This window comes from Brachycentrus maculatus, unplaced genomic scaffold (assembly GCF_059751285.1).
Source record: "Brachycentrus maculatus isolate JH-2025_06_01 unplaced genomic scaffold, ASM5975128v1 h1tg000263l, whole genome shotgun sequence".
Classification (NCBI taxonomy): Eukaryota; Metazoa; Arthropoda; class Insecta; order Trichoptera; family Brachycentridae; genus Brachycentrus; species Brachycentrus maculatus.
Genome location: NW_028281014.1, coordinates 676,909 through 700,237, shown reverse-complemented (window position 1 = coordinate 700,237; position 23,329 = coordinate 676,909). Strand labels below are relative to the sequence as shown.

Below are 23,329 nucleotides of genomic sequence, written 5' to 3'. Positions count from 1 at the left end.
ATCAATCACTTCTCGACACTTGAACGTCAAATTAATTAGGCATTATGCATAATCACGTAATATAAAAAAACATTGGCCATTGAAGCTTGATTGGCTGAATGTTTAGACTGCTTTTGATTCTATGAATGTCACGTATTACTGGTTGGTTTGGTAGAAAGGATCGCCAAAAGAACAAGTAAAAGATAGCCTCTTACTTTCTCCATAACCGCGGTCGTGGTCTGCAGACCTACTCCGACCTCACTGGTCGCATTTCCTCAACTATTGCGCTGTAATCACCAATCACCCGGAATGCTTCCATTACCTGATATTACCTCACTAAGCAAGTATTACTGATGTTATATTTCTCCATTCAAGAAATTTCTGAGATTTCATAACAAAATTGCATTTTTAATAATTTCAGATATGAGTTGCATTTATTAAATACCTTGCTTATTATGTACAAGGTTTTTAAATCAATCAGTGGATTTTTTGGTTCTTCTTGCCAAAAACATCTTTTATTTTAATCTGTATTGGGAACAGTAAGGATAATCTAGTGTTGGCCAATCAGGAACTTCCCAGAATTTGCTTATTGCTGGGAGAAAACCACCTAAAACTCCTCAGGAGAAACCGGACTGTTGACTGTCGTCGGCAGACCTTCGGTTCTACTGAAAGAGGATTCGTCATTCTGTGTCTTAGCTTGGTTTATGGTATCAATATCCTTCACCATATTTATCATATATGATACCAAATAATAATTAGACTGAATGCAGTCGAAATGCATGAAAATCTATCAGACGAATGGGTGGCAAAACGATGTACGATATATCTTCGAGTGGAATGGTATAAGGAAAGAATACAAGGCTGTGATAGCATTATCGATAAAATAAAGAAAGATGTTTTGAGATGGATCGAATAAGTAAAAGAACAGTTAAACAAATTTATGAGTGTGGTTGGTGATAGAAACAGAGGAAGACCGAGGAAAACTGAAATATTTCCAATACTCGAAAGTGGTCGGAATCATCGATGGGGTTCGTATGAAGAGATGGATGAATATGGAAAAGGCGAAGATATTCGCAAAGGCATATTGGTGTGGCGTTCTATTCCCTCTGTAGACCCCTGCGTAAAATCGGCGTGATGGTAAATTTATTGGTTTTAGATTAATATTAGTTTTATAAATGACATTTTTATAATTACACGGCATTTGCAATTTAGATAAATTTACAAACATTTCGTCCTCATACAAGAGAAAATGACCAAGTGCATTTTTTACAAAAACGCGATTATTGACTATTTGACATCTAACTAGCTTAATGTTGACCTGGAAAAAATCCCCAAGAGATTATAAACTTGGAAGTATAATATATTTACTTTTAAAAAATGACTAACTGCATTGATGACGAAAGTGTAAAAACGGTTATATGGCCCTCCTGAACATTTTACGTTTTGTTAGTTGGTCACTTTCTCCTGTACGACTACGATTTGCTTAAACACAAAGTAAATTAAATGTTTCAATTTATTTCTAGCTCTAGATTTCATCTCCAATGTTAAATTAACCATTAATTGACTATACAAACAACATTAAAAGTAACATTTTGTAATTCCATTGGTAATTTAGTTGATTTATTTCATTGGTAATTTAGTTTACATACACATACATACAATTTTAAGTTCATTATTGCACAAACTGTCTGAGATAATGTATTCATCTGGTCAATTATCGTAAGGAAACTTTATAAGATCGTCTTGACCTTTTTGTAAGTGCCCACATCAATGTATTTCATTGGTGAAAAAATAAGTGTTAAAAATCCTTGATTTGTTAACACTTTGATTAAATCTAATCTACTATTCATCATTAATGATAAAATTGCAACACAAAACAATCCTGATCATTATTGATAACTATTAATTTCCATAAATGGTAATGATAATTAAATTAACATATTGACGCATGTCCGTATTATTATACGTCAACGTATTGTTGATCCAAAAGACATTAATGGCTCAAAGGTGAAAATGAAATTTAAGGAAAATTAAATATTTGAAGATTTGCATTTGAATTCAAACAGTTTTAATGAAACTTCGCTAAAGGAATGTTAAATAAACAAAAACATAATTACATATGTGATAAACATATTCAGAATCACAAAAAAGGATAATACACTGTAGAAGAAACAGTTCAACTATATAATGTGAATGTTTTACCTATAACCATATCCACAGTCATTTTGGCGTTATCTTTAATCCAATTCAATGATTGAAAACACGACAAAACACTTCAAATAAGTTCAAATAACAAAAGGTTTTACGAATTTCACAAACTTATTATATAAAAACGAACATTTTATTTCTATGACACTACCAGTATATTCACAGTCAACACAATCGTGTCTATAGAACTCACGAAAGCAAATATGAGACAATAAGAATATTGACAGGAAAATATCACCGATACTGTTTTGCTGTTGGCGCGAAGTTGTAGAACTGGGAACACAAAATATGTATGGGTAGGTACACGGTGTGAGGAACAACTAACCGAGTATAGAGAAGGCTTCGCCGCCGCCGCGAGACTCGTAATAACACTGCGGTGAGCACAATTCATGACATTACGAGACTAGTAGGATACTCGTTTTCGCGAATATATAAATTAAAAATCTTTTTTTTATCGTCGTAATGAGGATTGACTATGTTTGTGAGCGATTTATGAAAGTACATGGTTTAGAATACCCAGTCGAATCACCAGGGCAACTGACACCTTAGCGCTTCCAACGAGTAGGAAAAAACTATTTTTTTTATAAACAAATACTAAGGCATAAAATTAATTATATCCGTATAGTTCTTTCCAATAATCATGTTATTTGTTTTTTTGTCTTATATTTTCATGTACTAAAATTGTAAATAATGAAACATGAAATTGACTTTTCACTAAGCTAGGACTCAATTTTAACAAACCATTATAAGTATGTGGAAAAAAAAGTTTTTTGTTGATGATAAGTTAACACATTGATTACGTTGAAGTTTGTCAAAGAAATGTAATTCGAAATGGACGATATAAGATCGCATCGAAAGAATAATGAAAAAAAAAAACAATCCATAATATTTTTGTATTGTAGTAACACCTATCCGCTGCTACACAGCAAAGCGAGACAAAAATTTGGACGTTTAAGATGGGTTTTTTGTACATGAACTTGAAGGTAACCGAAATGTACAAAAATGTGCACACCGCCGCAACATATGGTTTCTGAAGTATACAAATATGTGCATGCCGTAAACAATGCGTAAATATGTACTGTAATTCTTATTATCATGTAATTCATATTCCTGGATGCTTATCATAATTATTATTTAGATTGATTTCTTTGCTTTAATTTCTGAGTTTGATTTTTAACTCAAGCGTTACTGATTATTGATTATCGTAATAATCCTCCTTATATCGTTTTTACTTTCTTATTTGTGATTCAGTCTTGTTTATTTTTTACTATTCTTCTGTCTTTATATTTATGAATATTTTTTCGTGTGATTCTTACTGTATTTCACTATTTGCTGGTGTTGTTTTTTTATATATCTTCTTTACTTTGTTTAAAAAAATTGTAATTTTTGTTGGTACCATATCTTTTTAACCTTAATCCTAAAATGAGTTATGGAAATTATTCATCGGCAATATGATATATGATACTCTTATTTATGTAATACGTTTTTTTTAATATTGGCAAAATCGCCTATTGACAAAATACCATACATTTCAAAAATGGCCGTCCCAATACTCTCGCAGCACGTATGGTGACCCGAAAAGGCTTTGCGGAGCCACCAATACACCATTACAATGCCACGAGGAGTGACTGAGGAAAGGGACAAGAGACAAGACCAAGACGGAGAGATGGACCGGATGAAGATCGGTTCTCGAATACCTCTGCAGCCTCCTAGACCCCCGGTACGTGATGCTACAACTCTACCTACCTACAAGTTCCTCTCGTACCACTTTCATCGGAGAATAAAAAATTGCTTCGAGTGAAATACCAATAAGTTTTGGGCGGCCAAGGCAAGTATTGAATGGGCAAGTATTTTTTGCGAGACGGCCGATTTCTATTCGCGAAAGGAAATGGACGCATTTTACTAGGGCAACTTTTTAAATTCGCATTTTTATGTTCAATTAGCAAATATATTTTTAAGTCGACTTATTTCCTTATTAAGCATTAAGGTATATAGATATAAGTTTTAAGCTCTATCAATGCAGATTGCAAATCGAATAAAAGCAGCGCTATCTGGTTAAAAAAACACACTTTGATTTCGATTCTTAGCCCTTTACTTGAAAAATAAAATACTTTCATAAGTTTATATAAGTCTGACCATGGGGTACCAACCTATCGCCCAAATAATTAAAAGCGATTTCGAATTTTTTTCTTCGTTATGAGAGGTAAGAGCCTGATTCACAAATTCTTTAACACGGAAACGTCAAACCACATCCAAAAACGCACATGTAAACAACTTTCATCTTTTGTCAGAGGATAATATGTACATGATAAATTTCTATACTTAATTATTCGAAATGGATTTTTTTCATATATGTTATATAACTTTTAACAATATTTTGTCATAAGTTGTTTTAAAAATAAATTAACACTGTATTTAAAAAAAATACAAAAATTCTCTCATTACATTTTTCAACGTTTCAAGCTTAAAAAGGTTAAAAAATGTAATTTGGTAATGAAATAAAATGCGAAATAAAAACACTTAATAAAAGCTTGTAAATATATTTTTTATGTTATATCCAGCCTGTAAAGAACCCAAGATCTTACGTCGTATGTACAATATGTAACGGTACATTATGGAAGTAAAGTTTCTTGATATACCAGTTTAAAATACCAAATAAAATACGAATCCACCATGCAAACTTAGAATAATAGAATATTTTTTTTGTAAAGAAAATATGTCTAGATTTGATGAAAATAATTTGATATTTTCACCATTGTGGCGATCGAATTCTGCGAAATTTCGCGCACAGAAAACACAACTCAATATATTAAACATTGATATAATTTAATATCGTAAACATGTACAAACTGCCGCTATTGAATGTCAGAGGTTTTCTCTCAAGGTTTATGAGGAAAAATGAAGTACTTAAGAACATATATTGAGGAAGATGTAATGCGGATAATGAGTACGTTACGGTGTGGTAGGAGGAGGTAGGAGGAAGCCCTTAGAAATAACCAGGAGAACGTTTTCGCTTCCGGGGAAAATTAAGTAGGTATACATAACAAACTTGACACGTGTAAACGTGATCAAGTATTGAATATCAAACAAAACCGGAGAAAATTTAAATCCCATCTGTCTTGTATTCTTCTTCAAACCCTTATCCGCACCCCAATGGTCATCATATAAACGTAGTGTTATCTTGATCGTTAACACACGAAGACAAGGTGGTCAGTCTTTTGCTTCACGTACAAGTCCTGGATAAAATTGTATAAATATTACAGTGAGAAAATCACTAATATTTATTTAACCCTCATTGGAATCGATCTATATAAATAAAGATGTTCGTTTGTTAAAAATCTTAATTCTCCTTAATTTATTCACCGATTGCTTTGAAATTTCATCATAACGATATTATAAAAAATGCTATTCATGAATTCGTAGAGTTATAAAACCGTAGAAAATATTTTTTTAAACATCACGCTGCCTCCTGCAGGGATAGGCGGAGAAAATAGAACGCCACACCAATCTTTATTTGCGATCTTCGCCTCTTCCACATTCATGCGTTTTCTCATACATACACGCCGATTATTCCGACTCTTGACCTGACCATATTATTCAAGTATTTGAAATACTTGATTTGATATGATTAAATTATATTTTATATCAACTACTGTTTCTATAAAAAGGAGTCTTAAATCAATAAGATTGAACGTGGGTTGCAGACTTAACCTTGAAATGCTCCGACCATTTACATGAACTTTTATATCACTTTATTAATCACTTCAAATAAAATCAACATTAAATTTTTCCGCGGTGCCAATCGCCATTTCAATTCACCGCGGGCTATATATGTATAAAGTCATACAACCTATATATACTCCCACACTGCCTGTCACTATATACAATATATTTCCATTTACTTACCGATCTTTTAAAGGCGGATGTAATTATAAGCGGGAAAAAGTATCAATTTAAAAATGGTAAAATAAAATAGATCGTTGAATAAAATATGTGAAACTGTATTTATCTGTAGAAAATTTGGATTGAATATAAACTAACAAAAAAAACTACTTTTGAATGTGTCCAAATACTTACTTACAAATGTGGGTTTTCACCACATTATTATTATTCTCCAAGTTACTTTAACATTGTTTAACATTTCATGAAGAATACGGCTATTACTCATGGGTAGAAAGGTGAATGTTGCATGTGTGTAAAGTGATCACTTAACAGCCTATGACAGGTCATAAGTCATGTAAACACCCAGACTTCCGTATTCCTCTAATCTAAGCCAAAAAAATGGAAATTATCTTTCAAATTACATTTTTTATGTATACTTGAATGGAAATTACTTACACTATCAAAATAAATTTTTCTTGTGGAGAGGTGTATTTATACAAAAAAATACCATTTTGCCTTACAAGGCATTCAGCGAATTAAATAATAATATATTCAAATGATTTATTAATGAAAAATGGCATTTATTGATTTTTTCTTCACGACTGCACTTTACTAAATCATATTATTAAAAAAATTATATGTCTTGTACTATGAAATGTATATATAATTAATAAATATGTAGTGTAAAATAAATCAGTTAGTAATACAAAAACTTTTCAGAATAGAAATGAAAGAAAAGGTAATGCGCAATTTTCTTCAGGCACCAAGTTGACAAAGAAAACTTGACTATATTTAGCGCCATCTGTACGTATATTTCATCATTTATCAAACAAGAATAATATACAGCAGAGACTAGAACCATAACATCAATTAAAGTTTCAGGATTTCAACACTAGATGTCTATATCGACTAATCACAGATATAATGAATCACAAAAATATACATTCAAAATTAAACAATTCATGCAAACAAAAGTGTGTAAAACAATATCAAAATGTAAACGAAAATTGAATATAAATTATGATATGTATACTCCAAATGTTGACAGCGATACTTCCGACTTGTTCAGGGGCGGATGGGAGGGAACAGAGGGGATGATCGGAACAGGAAGAAGGATCTAGAATGTTATAAATACTTTAATACAACAATAAAAAGGTAATTTAAAATAATATACGAAAGCTGATATCATCAAAATATCATTTATTGAGAGATTTTGTAAAGTGATACATCATGGGTAGGATTGAGATACTTTTCAAAAATGGAAAAGGGACAAAATTATGTCTCAAAAATATACAGATAAGTATTAACGGTACAAACTACCAAAATTATTTATCAAAGAATGTATGATTAATTACTTATCTGAATGACAACAGAGGAACGTAATTAGCACATATTCTTCATAAGATAAAAATGAAATACAGCATTATGATTATAAAAGAAAATTGTCTAAATTCACAGCAAGAATATTTTCATTTTTAATTTACGTAAATATCACTTTTTCTTAAATTCTAAATTTTAAGAAACAGTGGTATTTACTTAGTAAAACTCAAATTAAAAATGGATATAGTTTACTGCAAAGTGCCTGCTGAATCAATTAATATTTTCATTTGAGTTATCATTGTTGAAAAATATTACAAATAAATCAATGTTATATAAAAAGACTTTAAAAACTGCAATAAGTAAATTATACATACATCTTTATAGATCAAACCGTGACAAATAAAAAATATATTTAAAAAATATTATGTATGTATTTCTAACAACAAAACATTTTTTTTAATTGCTGTAATTTTTTATTTTAATAATATATTATATGACATTAATGTTAGATGCTGCGTTTTTGTAGTTTATGACCTTTTACTATTCAGCTCATATTGGAGTGCAATTCGGGAATAATAGGGAAAATTTTATTTAAAGTCGGTTACATCATTACTGCCACCTGGATGAAGCATAAATCGACATCATTATATACATCAGAGTTGCCAATGGCACATTTTTAAACAACGGATTTTGACCACCCAAAAATTTACAAAACTGTAAATTTACGTTTGATGCATAAGTTTTGGAGCGTATGACAATGGAGTTGAAAGAGACAGAAACGTGCTTAAAAGGGAAATAAATTATCTCGCATAGCTGTCATCCAAGTAAAGATTTACTTTTCGATTTAGTTATAAATGTGACCCTGAAGAGGGCAACAGGTTGTTGCCGTAACTAGTTGGAAAAATAAAAATGTGAGTGGATCAGAATACAAAGTATTTTTATTTCTCGAAATAATTTATCAAGATGATCCACAAAGTTAATGCTTTCAATATTCAAAACATTTACTTTTCGATTTGGATATAACTTTTTTTTTTCGTAAATTATCATCACGATAAGAAAAGTAAGGATTAGGTACTTTTTTATTTTGAAAATAATCAATAAAAATCGTTAATAAAGAAAGATGAATTGTAATGTGATGACAAGTTCAAAAAATATGATTGACTATTTATTAACACTTACCTTTTTTAGCTGGTGGTGTAGGCTTCAAGGCTTGCCCTTTCTTAATAGAGTCCAAAAGTTGTTCCCTCGGGGTGGCTGGCTTTGCTGTTGCCGGGGGTAACTTTCGCTCCGAAGCCTTTAAAAAAATATATAAATCATATGGCGTCATTTTCGTAAAATAATACCCCAAGGACGCTTCACTGTGGATAACTTGGGGAAAAGAAAATTGAAGAAAATAAAATTGTAGAAAAGAAAATTGAAGAAATGATTTAGTAAACATAAGCGCCTTTATTATTTTTCAAATCATCTCATTCTCACTGTTTTTAACTCCTGGTAGAAGAGCATGCCATGCCATAGGTCCGCAAAAGCGGAGGCACACTCGCCAAATTAAGTACGCTAAATGCGAACTGGTAAATTAACGTTACGACTGGCATTTGTTTATTTATTAATTTATTTATTGGACAATTTATATAGCGCCGCTTTCGTGAGAAATCACCTCAAGGGTTCTTTAAATCCACCCTCTCAGAACTGTCTAAATTCGAGACATTATGTCAGTAATATTATATTTATCTAGAATTAAATATATATTTAATTGATAAGGTTGCAGTCCAATTATGGCAATATACGGTAATTTCAAATAACCTCGTCATAATAAAACGTATGATTATAATATATATTTTTTAAACTACAAAAAATTTATTTATAATTTTAAAAAAATATTTAATCATTTGAAGTATAAATAATATCAATGCAAATGTTTTTAAAGCCAAAACTCGTTTGCTAGTAAATTTGACTCTCACAAAATACATCATAAATATCGATTATGTTATGTGTTTTTATTTACAAACTGTATATGGTTTTTAGCTGAAAAATAAACTAAAATTTGAATGTTTCTTGCACAAGCACGTTCGAGACAATAGATTTTTAAAGCAAGATCAGTGTCAAATAGAAAATGGCGTAAAACAAGATACTTAAACATATTGACACATTCCTGATTATAAAAAAAAATCTAAATGCAAAACACAATAGTGATTTCGAAACAAAATTTAAAATACTCAATATAAAATTTTATGTGTATGGTATATGATTATTTGACCTATTATGTTATGTTTACCATTAAAGTACGATTAAAAACGATTTAAAAGATCAGAACCAAACTTGGCATTGATAGTTTCCAAACTTAATTTCCTTCAAAGCTCCATTGTAATTGTTATAAAAAATTTAAGTTGATAAATTATATTAAAATATTATAAATGATATAACAGTATTGAAATGTTTATAAAGCTTTATAGAGAGTTGCTAATAATTAATATGCCTATGCATTAACGTGCTAACGGACAGAATAACATTATGGTATTGTTTACGTCGCTGGTTCACTATAATCAATCAAACATTCAAATATCAATATTTATATTCCATATTTCTATTGAATAACTTATTTTTTGTTTTAAACTTCCTGATCAATACCGATTGAGACTAGTAATGTTAGCGATTCGTAACCCGATTCCGTATAGGAAAAAAAATAAAGAAAAAATCAAACTTGATACATTAAAAATTAAAACCTGTTGGACACCGGATGGCGAAAATAATTTTTAGAGAATAACGAACTAATAAAATTCAATTGATTTATACAGATTTTAACGTTCGAAGCCTTGTTTAGATTCTACGTTGATTAATAAAACAAGCAAAACATGACATGTGCATACATTATTTAATGTTGAAAACATACCTTCTTTAGTGGAGGTCGACTACGTATGAATTCTAGGATCATGGCGTGGGCGTCCTGCTTCACTCTGGAATAAATATATAACTTTATTATAAATGGACAGCGATCAAAAATCGATATATCAACCCTTAGAATATCAATGAAACGATATATTGTCTTGGTATCGGCAATGAAAACATTGAGCCTATATTTTAATAAATCGAGAAAAATTAGTAGATTTATAGAAAAAAATACACAATAACTCACTCACAATAGGCGCAGAAAAACGTTGTATATTTCTAATAGCACAGTAAACCCCCCTATAACGCTGAGATAGGTACCACGTTATCGGAGGGGACATTATAGCGAAGTTAATGTTTTTAAATTGTATCCAAATTTTAAATGACTCATTATAGTCATTTCCGCTACTTAAAATGTTAATATACAATTTAAAACATTAACCCCTTATAAAATACCCTAAGATAAAGGGTTACCTATGTCAATGTTGTAGTGGGTTTATATGTATGTAATTTATGATGATACACACAATCGTCCCTCTTATTGACAGTTTTTGGACATATTTACGTTTTTTTTTAATTATTATTCTAACGCTGATGTTATAATTTATTACCACCATTAATATTGTTTGATTATTCACACTTTGAAATTCTGAAACACATAAATATACTAATAACATGTTTTCAGAAAGATGGCATTAATTTCTACCGAAATGCGACCTGTGAGATTTGCATACTAGGCTGACGATGATACGGTCGTAAAAGTGGGTAATTTATTACTCCACTTGTAAAATGTAAGACGTCCAAAACACACAGAAAACCGTGGAATCAAAATGATACGCATTTGTATATTATAAAACATATATGTTTGAACGAGTACAACAGTTTACTTTTATACTTTAACAGTAATTTAATTTATTGTCAGTGGTATATTTACTTATAAACCTTATTTAAAAATTATATACCTATATATTTTACTAAGATAATACATTTTTAATATGTTTGTTGTTATATATCTAAATAATACTATCGGTATAAATATTTATATTTATATTTTTTTTAGTACCTTCCTAAAAAAGAGACCAGCTCTTATGCTTGCAGAGGGACTTGATCTTGTTTAGTTTTTATTTTATTTTATTTTTTTATTTGTTTATTTATCGTATAGTCTGTGTGTGTGTGTGTTTAAAGTGTTTGGTAAGTTTCTTTTTTAGCGTGTTTTTGTCTTTTGTATGAGTATTTTTAATTTCTTAAAGGAGGCGGTTGATTTTTTTTTGTTAAATTTTATTGGTACTGTATTGTGTTGTATTCGGGGATTTTAAAACTATAATTAAATCTTTGGGATATGGTTGTCGCGAGATTTGAGTGCTTATTATCATTAAGTAGTTGTGAGATTGATGCATTTTAAAGATATATTCTACTCCATGTTGTAGGAATTTTGCGAAAAGGGTTTGTGATGAGAATGTTGATCTTTGTTTGAATATTACTTTGATAATTGTTTTTTGTTCTACTTTTATTGAATTTTATGTAATTGTTGAAGAAAACCTGTAAAGCATCATGTAAATATATTTCATCAAACAAAATTAACTGTGGAATAATGGAATATATAGTTAACAACATTTTGAGTGTTTTCAAATACTTAAACAAATCTGGATTATCTGCAATTATAGGAATTATTTTATATCATTTTTTAACATCTCAACATTGATGACTCCAGTGAAAATTCTAATGATTCTTATAAACTGTTTAGAAATATGTACATAGAACTCAAGAATTTGAGTAGTGTGGGTGTCAATCATGGGTCGAATTGGTGAATGTTACACGTGTGTAAAGTGATCACTTAATCTAGCCTATGACGGTCGTTATCCCCGTAAATGCCCAGACTTCCATGTTCATCTTCATCTTTGATGAGATGTCAAAAAATAATGTAACTTTACTCTACTCAAATTTAATTTTTCATAATCCACTATGGTAGTTTATACAGACTTGATTTCTCCACGTTACACGTGTGTAAATTGATCACTTAAACTAGCCTATTACGGTCGTTAGCCCCGTAAATGCCCAGACTTCTATACTCTTCTTCATCTATGTTGAGATGTCAAAAAATAATATGAATATATAGCTACCTTGGGGGAATATTCCCGTCCACCTTCCGGAGCTTGAAGCGGCGCGACCTGATGTCGTCCATGAGGATCTCATACGGAGTCAGCTCGTACTCTATCGGTGCTCTCGAAAAACTGATCTTCTTCAATTTGACTCCCATTCTCAATTCGCCGATAACTTGCATCCAGAACCGCGCCTGAGTAATAACACATATTCCATTAGTCACCACAAACAATTTGATTTAATTTAATTTTGCACTAAAACACAGAAAACAATAGCAAAATATAGTGTTATGTAATATTAAAGGCATGTATATATCGTAGTCATTTTTGTACATTTTTTACAAAAACGTGATCATTGACTATTTGATATCTTACTAGCTTCATATTGCCCTGAAAACATCCCAAAGGATTTTAAACTTGGAAGTTTAATATATTGACTTGTTAAAAATGACTAACTGCATTGATGTTTATTTTCTTCCCAAGCAAAAGTGGCTTCAATGGCCCTCCTGAACATTTTACGTTTTGTCAGTTGGTCACTTTCTCCTGTACGACTACGATATATACATTCATATATTTTTTTAAATAAATATAATAAATATTTCAAATTTATTCATACCAATTCATAAACGGAAAAAAACTTTTTAAATTAATTTATATAACACATGTATTTACAAGAACCACGAAGCTGTTGAATGCATTACAGGTAAATACAATACAGGAAACGGAATTGATGAAAATAAATTATAGTGTATAAAACAAAATACAATGCAATATTTACATTCTCACATATTAATAATATGTACGTACTTGCAATGCCAGCCATATCCTACGGTTAGTCTAAAAAAGAAGAAAAACATATAGTCTTTCGTAGCTACTGCAATAAACCATTTTACTCTGTGAAATATCATTTGCTGAGGAATTTGACAAACATGGGACATATTTTTGCCGGATTCGTGTTCATCTCATTCAATTAATAAACGATAAATTATATGAAACAGTATATGCAGATAAAACACGTTTAATGTGATCCCGTGTCCTATTATATAACTATTAGAAGATTAACCCCACAATGTTAGTTGAAACATCAGATATACGAATTGATGATCCAAAAAATATCTAAAATAAACAGTGGCAGTTTCATTTTTCATCTTTCATCCACAATTCTAAGTAAAGGAATACAACTTGAATGATTTCATTCCAAATTGTTATTTCAACAGCATAAAAATTTAATATTGTATTAGGTTTGATAAAGAAAAAATGAGTACGTGAGTGAGCGAGTGAAATTGTGCGATAAAATATTGAGATAAATATAACAAGTGTATTCACTTAATCTTTATGACGGTATCATATTTACACTTTTGATAATAATAAAATCGCTACAAAATATCAGAGTTGCTACCAAATTTCATATTATTGAATATTTCTTTAATGTTACAATACTAGTTGTATAAAGTGATCACTGGAACCTGCCAATGAAGCAGCTTGATCGTAAAGCTCGTAAATATTCAGTCTTTTATGTTGCCAGATAGAAAATTTCTTCATCTCTAATTAAATGTCAATATAAACTTAATTTGAAATTATGTTATTGGTAATTGACAAGAAATTTAATTTTTGAGCGAGTAAAATGTGAGTTTTGATTTTATTGTAGTGAAATGTGTTTATTCTTATTTTTAATATCTTAATGTTAGTTTCTATAAATGTTTGGTTTAGTATGTAAGGGTGGTGAGACAATTATTTCTAACTGTACAAATAAACCATCAGTTCAACAAGGTTCAACAAGGTGGGTTGGTGTCAACAATTTTATATCTGTTTACTTATGCAAATATAGCGGAAATGTGGTTTGAACTCGAAATGTTATCCGATCCACGGTAAACAAACGTCCTCTCCTTTCGACATGTGTTTGCATCGGTAACCCGGAGCACTGGAGCACCTACTCTCGATACACCGAGAAACCTTTGTTCGACCGACCCCACAAATGGTTCAACAAAGGCATCGCAACAAACGTAGGAATTTGGATCCCAATAGTCAAATATTTACGTGTGACGCTACATGTATTACAATAAATATGCATGCTCGACCAATATGGGCACACAAGTGCCCTAGCATTGTGTGATTTGATGTATTTACACAGTCTAATAGTCAGTAGTAATTTGTTTGCCGACGAAATTGGGTAAAGGACAACCTCGATTCATCATTCTGAAAGTGAAACGCGTTTCCAATTAAATCGAATAACATGCATCGCGTTACAATGGCTAGAGCGAAAAATGGAGAACTAGTATTCACAATACGAGGAGTGGTAGCGTTGTTTGCAAAATATCCACATAAATATTAACGGACAGTGTTTCTGTAAATCACCAAAAGAAATCAGTTTATCAAATAAAACATTTCTGGCTATTAAGCAACTGCGTAGGAATCTCCACGATACTTATTACGATGAATAAGCGACACTACAAAGTTCAGTCGTTGCGTGCACTAATGAGTAAACTATTATATTTGTTAAGAACCTGCATATATTACACAAGATCACGGAGATCTGGGATTAAGCTGCAGGCTATTCAATCAATTTTCGCACTAGAATATACCTTAAGGAGAGCAAAAATAGACATAAATGTCAATTCAATCCGTAAATCAAAATAAAATGTGAGTATGCGTTTCGATATCAATATTAATCGATATATACAAAGAAAATCTCTACATTCAAGGAAAACGCAAAATTGGATTAACGCTAATTGTTTTGCAAGGACTTCTTTAACAATATTTGGAATGTGTCCAAAGTTTAGTTTTTGTGATACAAATTCTGCATTTCACCCAACTTCTTCTGAACCTAAGTAGTTCATAGAGTACTGCATCGAAACGAAATAGTATGAACTCGAACGTTGATAATATGAAAGCAGGGTGATCAGTCCTGAATTATCAATTATTAATATTAAGCAGGGTGATCGTTCCGAATTATCTAATCTAGAAACAAGAGATATATTTGACGGGATACAGATAACGTAAGAGAAAGAGTATAGGGCAAGGAAGAGGAATAGTATGTACTATGTAAAAGGAATAGTATGTTCACCTCCGTAGTGTAATGGTCAGCACGCTCGGCTACCGTTCTGGAGGTCCCGGGTTCGATTCCCAGGGGGGTCAAATAAATATTAGTGATTTTTTCACTTTATTTATTCAATATTACCCTGGACTGGTACCTGAAGCGGAGGGCTGATCACCTTTTTTTCATGTGTTTACGATCAAGATAACACTGCGTTTATATGATGCAGTACCCTATGCGCCATTGGGGTGCAAATCAGCAACAGTTAGGGCACTCAGGGTTGCATATCCGTACTCGTATAAGTTTGCGAAAGCTACCTAGAAGGTGTAAGAATCTATTTAGGTCAACCGTACTTACAGGAAGAGTTGTTTTTGTAGATACTTTTTATACCTTAACAATGATCAAGAAGTTATTTAGGTAATTCGTACACCTTGTAAATTCCTTGTCTTTCATAATGCCATCTTAATGACTTAATTATCCATGCTCGGATTCCTTTTCAGTCGACGCGGATTTTCAAGGCATAGAGTTTTATGATGAAAATTAATGACAAATCTAGTAGGGCAAGAAAAACCAATATTTCCAAAAGAAAACAAGGTAATATTCGTAATATTTTTATACTAATTCCAGAAGAAAATTTTAAAGGTTTTGAGTCACTGCCGAAATTTCGCTTTTATTTTATATTATTCTGATATTATCAGTATAAAATCAGTGTAAAATTATAATATACATACATATTACATTGTATCCGATTGAATTTAGTATGCAAACGTACCTAATTAAAGTAAAGGGAAAGCAGCATTTGCGAATAGGCATTCGCATACATAATATTCTAAGCGTCAATAAACACATGCTACATATAAGTAATACAACATAATATCATAATTATGAAGAAATAATTTATGCTGCTTCTTATGTTTTATACATGAAAGTGTAACTAATGTATGCATGAACTTAAACACACAATTTTATCCGATATGTTAACTAAACTTGCGACTAAGCGAACAACTACTGTCGCTTTGCGATTAGAATTGTTTATTTCGTTTGGACAGCGATTTTAAATTCAACTTTTTATTTAAAAGTACAAAATAATTCAAAAGTCATCATAGTTTGTTTTAATAATTAAAGAAAACACTTTGTTTTTTACCACTTGAGTTTTATTATAGACTACATGTTTCAGAAGTTAAACTTCCATCATTCAGGTCTGTATAATAACTAAAATATAAAATATAAAATGTTTCTATAAATAAGGAGAGGGGAAAGTAAGGGGAAGGGGTTAGTCAAGGAACGGAGTTTGAAAACAAAGGAAAAATTGAAAGCAATGGCGAAGAATTTTGAAACAATATATTATTTAATAATTCAAAATTCTTCGCCATTGCTTTCAATTTTTCCTTTGTTTTCAAACTCCGTTCCTTGACTAACCCCTTCCCCTTACTTTCCCCTCTCCTTATTTATAGAAAAAATTTATATTTTATATTTTAGTTATTATACAGACCTGAATGATGGAAGTTTAACTTCTGAAACATGTAGTCTATAATAAAACTCAAGTGGTAAAAAACAAAGTGTTTTCTTTAATTATTGTAACATGTCTTACCACAAAGTTAATGCCGAAACAATAAATAAAATATACTTTGTTTTCTTTCAATAATTCAAATTTTACTTGGTATGAACCGTTATTTTTAAAAAAATATTGTGATAAGTGTTTCGAATCTTTTCGCATCATTTACAAACACCGTATTTATTGTGTTCGATATTGACGCTGAATGCGTCAAAAAAGTATCACAATGGATTTGTAATAAATAGTGATATTTATCCAAGTAAAAATTTAAATGAATATTGAAATATAATGTATAACTACGAATTAATTATCGAATAAATTAATGAAATGATATAAATTGACAACTTCATTGATCATCTGTAAAACGTATTTTAGGTTAGGAATTTTAAATAGATCATAAGTTTTAATTATAACATTTGTTTTTAATGAGCTCAGCATCATTGGTATGATCTACTACTGGTCTAGTCATTAAAAGTAGTAATGTGTAGTATAAAGAACACATTCTCGCGTTTTTTAGACATCCTACTTTACCCGTCGAACGTATCGGTATAACATACAGTTCAGTAAACTCCAAACATCAATTTTATTAATAAAACGCATAAAACCAATAAACCTCAATTGATGATTATACGTATTATAAACAAGATTATTAAATTAAATTTTCATACGAAGAATTTCAATGCCGGGTCACGTATCGAGGCTTTTCTGGTAATGGTATTCGTTGCGCTGTATAATGTGTAATGATATAAATTATTGATAGTTGAACTATTTTTTCCGCTGTTTAGCTTTTAAATATCAGTAAACAGTTAACGCAGCGAGAGAGGATTACCGTATGTACTCATATATAGACATACGAGTTTCCTGTTCGCCGAGTGGTATCTAGATCCACTTTTTTTACAAAATAGTCACTATGGAATCTTGGGGGACATTGGTAAACCGTATTCAAATACTGAGATGATTAACTGTATTTTTAATATCATGTAAAAAACACAAATAAGTCCTTAATTTTATTGAAACAAAGAAGTCGAGACTTCTATAGAAGTATAATTCAAGACAATATGAGTATCCAAACTGATTGAAAATGGGGGTTCAAAGAAGGACCGCATAAAAATAAGGAAGTACAGACATTAATATGGTTATCTCAATTAACTTTTTGATTTATTTCGAACAAAAATTTAGATACACTTTAAAGATTGTGTCAGATATGCGATAGAATTATCAGGGCTACAATATATGGTGTTGGGGTCCCAAATTAGAAAAAGCAAGAATAAAATGATGACGAAACTCAAACATTGCGTGAATGCGAGAGCGATGATATCATTAGGTATGATTTATATTGTGTACAATGATTATGATTATGATAATATAATTTCAGAGATAAGAGTAAGTGTTTCAAAGATCAAAAAACGAAAAGACAGTACTTAAAAACACAATGAATATTAAATACAAAAATTAAACACTTGTAGAATACCATTTTTGAGTTTTTTAATGCAAACAGACTAGTTTAGAGAACTACAGATGTTCTCTGTTCACAGTTATTTTACATTTGTTATTTTTTTAATTGAATTACTTAGTATATACTTAAGTATAAATAATAAAACCAAAATAATAATGAAAAAAAAATTGTTTATACATTAATCAACTCAAAACGATGGTATTATACAAATGTTTTATTTTTATATTTAAATCATCAGTTGATGCCAAATCAACAAATAATAAAATACATACATCTTAACGGTATCCGAAAAAAATTGAGCTGCGTTTACAAAAATTCTCGTAACCCAGCCTGGAAATTAGGTTGCCAAATTGTATTATACGAATAACCTTAGTTAATTAAATTTCGGGTCTCCGGATTGAGTAATGTTCTACTACGCCTTTTCAGTCAATTAGAAGCTTCTACAAAAACAGCATTTGACGTTAATTACTAATAGGAAAACAAGTAATCAGAGTGGTTAAATTCAGGAATATTCACACCAAAATTTTGATCGGGACTTAACTTAACGATTTAACTTAGTGTCAACAGTTGAATAAATTAATTAACCCTGGATATAAAGTTCCAGTAGAACATACGTACATATATTAATTCGTAACGATGTTGAGTGCTGGATAACTGACGTCAACAACATTACATATAAACGAAGTATTAATATTAATATTGCGAACTACATTATTATCATTATCATTATCATACATTATTATCGAACTAAGCTTTTGAAGTTTTCTATTACGTTGAATTAGATCATCCGAACACATCCAATAAATAAAATTAGATTTGCTGAAATGCTACCGTTAGGAATGCGATTTCATTTCATGTTTACGCATACTTATAGTAAATGATCGCTATTCCTGTTTTTTATTTTTTTTTATTGATAAGGTAGGTATAATGACAATTATACATTTAGTTTTAATATAACAAAATAAAGTGCCTTTAACCTAAACTTTGTCATAAACAAAGAATTTTAGAATTTAATTAAATATAAATACTTAAATGAATTATATATCGATATTTCTTTAAGTGGAGTGACTTCTTGGGCGGCGGGACAAGAATTAATGAAATGTCACGAATTTATTAGGGACATTTCGTTACACGAGAGAGAAGAAAGCCATAACGTAGAGAGAAGGAGAAAGAAAGCTATGCATTCCGACGCCTCTGGAGTGGAGCGAAAGAGAGCGACGTATATAATAAATGAATCCCTTACCGCACCCCAATGGTGCATAGGGCACTGCTTCATTTAAACGCAGTGTTATCTCGACGATTACACATGAAGGAAAGGTGATCAGCCCTTCACTTCAGGTACCAGTCCAGTGTAATATTGAATAAATATTAGAGTGAAAAAATCACTTATATTTATTAAACCCCCCTGGGAATCGAACCCGGGACCTCCAGAACGGTAGCCGAGCATGCTGACCATTACACTACGGAGGCGGACGCCGTATATACAACGATACAAAGCGGTAGACTAAGATAGAGTCGCGCATGCACGCGTTGCAGATGTACACGTCAGACGCTATATATGAACAGGTGAAATACCATGCGTTGCGTAATTAATATTTATCGCTGTGTTTTGAGATAATTTAACATTTTTATGTTTGTGTCCTGTGATTGTTTGATTTTATCCGTGAAGAGATATTTTAGAAATTTCACTTCTATCACGTACAGAGTGCGGCATGTGCAATTTATTCGATATTTCAATATAATATTTATTAGTTGCCCAAGAAAATTCTCATTGCCTTTTGTGTACAAAGATTTATAACATATTCAGTTTATATTTCTTAAAAATGATATTGAATGTGTATAGTAAGTAATAAATTGATATGATAAAATAGATACAAAGGATTCAATATCATGTATCAATCAAGATATTGAATCCATTGTATGTTCAATTCTTAACTTAAGTTAAGGATAAGAGGTGAGGAAGCCCCACGAAACGGGACTCGTTACTTGAGTCCTGTTTTTGCGAGCAATAAAAATGGCCGGGAGGAAGTCGACCGGACAGCAAAATAAAGATTTATAACTTGCTGTCCGGTGTTCGTCTTCGCGGTTTTAGTCCTTATATGGCGGGTTCGCAGGAACACAAGAAGGAATCGATACCCGTTCCATTAACATAAAAATAAAATAAGTACTCGAGAGCAGCTCATAATGTGGGGAGAGCGCGACGAATGGATACGATAAGGAGACATTATCGGGTTGAAAAATGTCATTAGATATCCTCATTTTTTTCCTCCGTTCGAATTTATTTTTTAACAGTTCATTTTCTCCAAAAAGCTTTTTCGAATGTAAACAAAGTATACTGAAACTCGTAGTGTCAAAAGCTTAAAAGCGTAGTGTCGTAGCGAAAGCTTACTGATCGTCACATTATTTTGATTCCAAATACTGAGTTTTGTCCACTTAGGACTTATTTTTCCTTTTTTACATCGCAACATAAATGCGTTTATTTATTAAATGTAAGATATTCTGAGTGACGAATAATTCAGGAAGAGAAATTACACATTAAAGAGCTAAGTAAATAGATTATATTTGTAATTCAGAATGATGAATTATTATTCATGCTCCTGCGTAATACAGGTGTTGAAATTAAATATGTACATACGTAGACATATTTAATCAGTTAATGATTTTTTTAATACAAATTTAAGAAACAGCATGCTATTTTTTAAGATAATACCAAAATCACAATTATACAAATGCGTTTCTTGAAACAATCAAATTTAATATATTTACCCCAGTGAGAGATTACGAGTGAAGCCTTTATTTTGGGGGGAAAATAGGGACGTGTGTCACTATTCATTTGTTTTCAAATAAAGATATAATAATATATTATAGATTGTGTTATGTTTGCTCGGTTGAATCGTGGACCCTTAAGGTCAGCACTATGAACCTATTAGACACATTCGAAATGTGCCAACATCGTAGAACGCTACGCATTCCATGGACCAATATGGTCAGCAACGCAAATATGCTCCAAAGAACAAGAGCAGGGAGATAGTTGATGACTGATATCAAGGTCTGGGGTATGTGCTAAGAGGAGATAAGTACGAGCTATTGGACCTAATCATAAAAGACAATATAGAAGGTCGACGAGGTGTGGGCAGAAGACAGATCTCCTGGCTCCGGAATATAAGAAATCGGACGGGGATCAGGACCGTCGAGGCGCTGTTTAGAGCTGCCCAAGACAAGGACAATTACTCTCAAGTGATAGTCGACGTCAGGAGGAGGTGATATATGACACACACAGAAGAAGAAGATGAAGATGGATTGTGTCTTCATTCATCATTGATGTATGAAAAAGCCGTTTTGACAATATCGGTAACGACAAAACCCATTCGCCGGTAAAAGAAATGAGTAAAACAAAGCTATATACCTATACATATATGAAGGTCAATAAAAAACTACAATTTTCTAGAGTAAGCACTTAGTATTGGGAGAAAACAGTCAAGTACAATTGTTTGGTTACCATGAGTGAGGATTCTCCATCTTAAGGAAATTATGAAACATTTCAAGAAGAGTTTTTCTAGATAAACATCGTGACTGCGTACAGTACGCAATATTTTGTATATGGTTCTGTTTTGAGTTGAGTAAGATTTTCGTCCGTGCGTGACTAATGCGCTGTACTTACGAGTTTATTTGCTTGGAAACTCTATACTTGTGTTTTTTTGTTATCTGCAACTAAATGCATCCTGTGACTTCATGCATGGTAACGTTCTAACCACTATTTGTCCGCCTCGGTAGTGTAGTGGTTAGCACACTTGGCTATCATGCTGGAGGTCTCAGATTGTTTGATTCCCAAGAGGTTAAACTTGGCATGATCAAGCATTTCAAAAACTTGAAAGTGGTCAGGTCGGGAGTCTGAATAATCGGCGGATATGTATGAAGTTTCATGATTGTAGAAGACGTGAAGATTGTTTGCAAAGAGAGAATGGTGTGGGGGTCTATAGTCTCAGTCTACCCTCGCGGGGAAGCGACGCAATGGTTAATTGATTAGGGAGTTTTTTTATTACTAGTAGTTTTTCACTCAAATATTGATTCAATATTACCCTGTACTGGTTCTGAAGCGCAGAAGCGTTATTTTGGCTTGGTGTATAAATAACTGACTAACTAACTAACCATCACGCCGAGAGGGGTAGGCAGAGAGAATACAACGGCACACCACTCTCTCTTTGCAAACATTATTCGCCCCTTCCAAATTCATACATATCCGCAGATCATTTCGACTCCTGACCTAACCTCTTTCAAGTATTTGATATGTGAGCAACGATCGGTGATGGTACAAGTGTCTTGTCTAGCTCACCCAGTCGGCGAAGCGCAGCGTGTCCAGCTCGCAGAGAACTATTTGAACTACTTTAATGACTAAAGTTTGTAATTAATATCCACATTAAAATGAATATTTACTACGTACATACTTAACAGCTTCGCCAAAGAGTAAGGTATGAAACATTACTATTAGAAAATTTTCAAAGAAAAAAGTCCAGGTCATTAAATTGTACCTCGTGTCTTGAGTCCAAGAAAGAGGCCAATGTTCAATGCTGGACACAAGAAGAAGGTTTTTTTTGGAAACCCACAACCCACCCGCAGCAGTTATAAAGTCCTGAGGGAAGCTCTTTGCCAGCTGCGCATAGAGGAATAATTTTAATTAATTCTGAAGGAATAAAAACTCTATGCAGATTAATGAGGGGCGAGGAGGATGAAAGCAAAGTGAATGCTGCTGAAATGCGCTCCCTCAGACGAATGTGTGGAAAAATCATTGAATGACAGAATTAAAAACGAAGATATAAGAAAGGAATGTAAGGCTGAACGGGGAATAATTGAGAAAATTAGAAAGAGTTTTTTACGATGGTATGGACATGTGGAGCGAATGGATAGCGAGAGAA

At 31.8% G+C, this 23,329-nt stretch overlaps 1 protein-coding gene across 3 annotated transcripts in view; it reads right to left on the bottom strand.

Moving 5' to 3' along the window:
• Positions 1-23,329, bottom strand: part of spir (spire type actin nucleation factor) — a 196,809-nt gene that overhangs the window by 31,280 nt on the left and 142,200 nt on the right. For all 3 annotated transcript variants that reach the window (XM_088266201.1, XM_088266202.1, XM_088266203.1), the window contains exons 6-8: positions 12,393-12,565; positions 10,277-10,340; positions 8,569-8,683 (exon numbers count right to left, since the gene is read on the bottom strand). In XM_088266201.1, the coding sequence (XP_088122327.1) occupies positions 8,569-8,683; positions 10,277-10,340; positions 12,393-12,565 (352 nt within the window). The remainder of the gene's footprint in view (positions 1-8,568; positions 8,684-10,276; positions 10,341-12,392; positions 12,566-23,329) is intronic.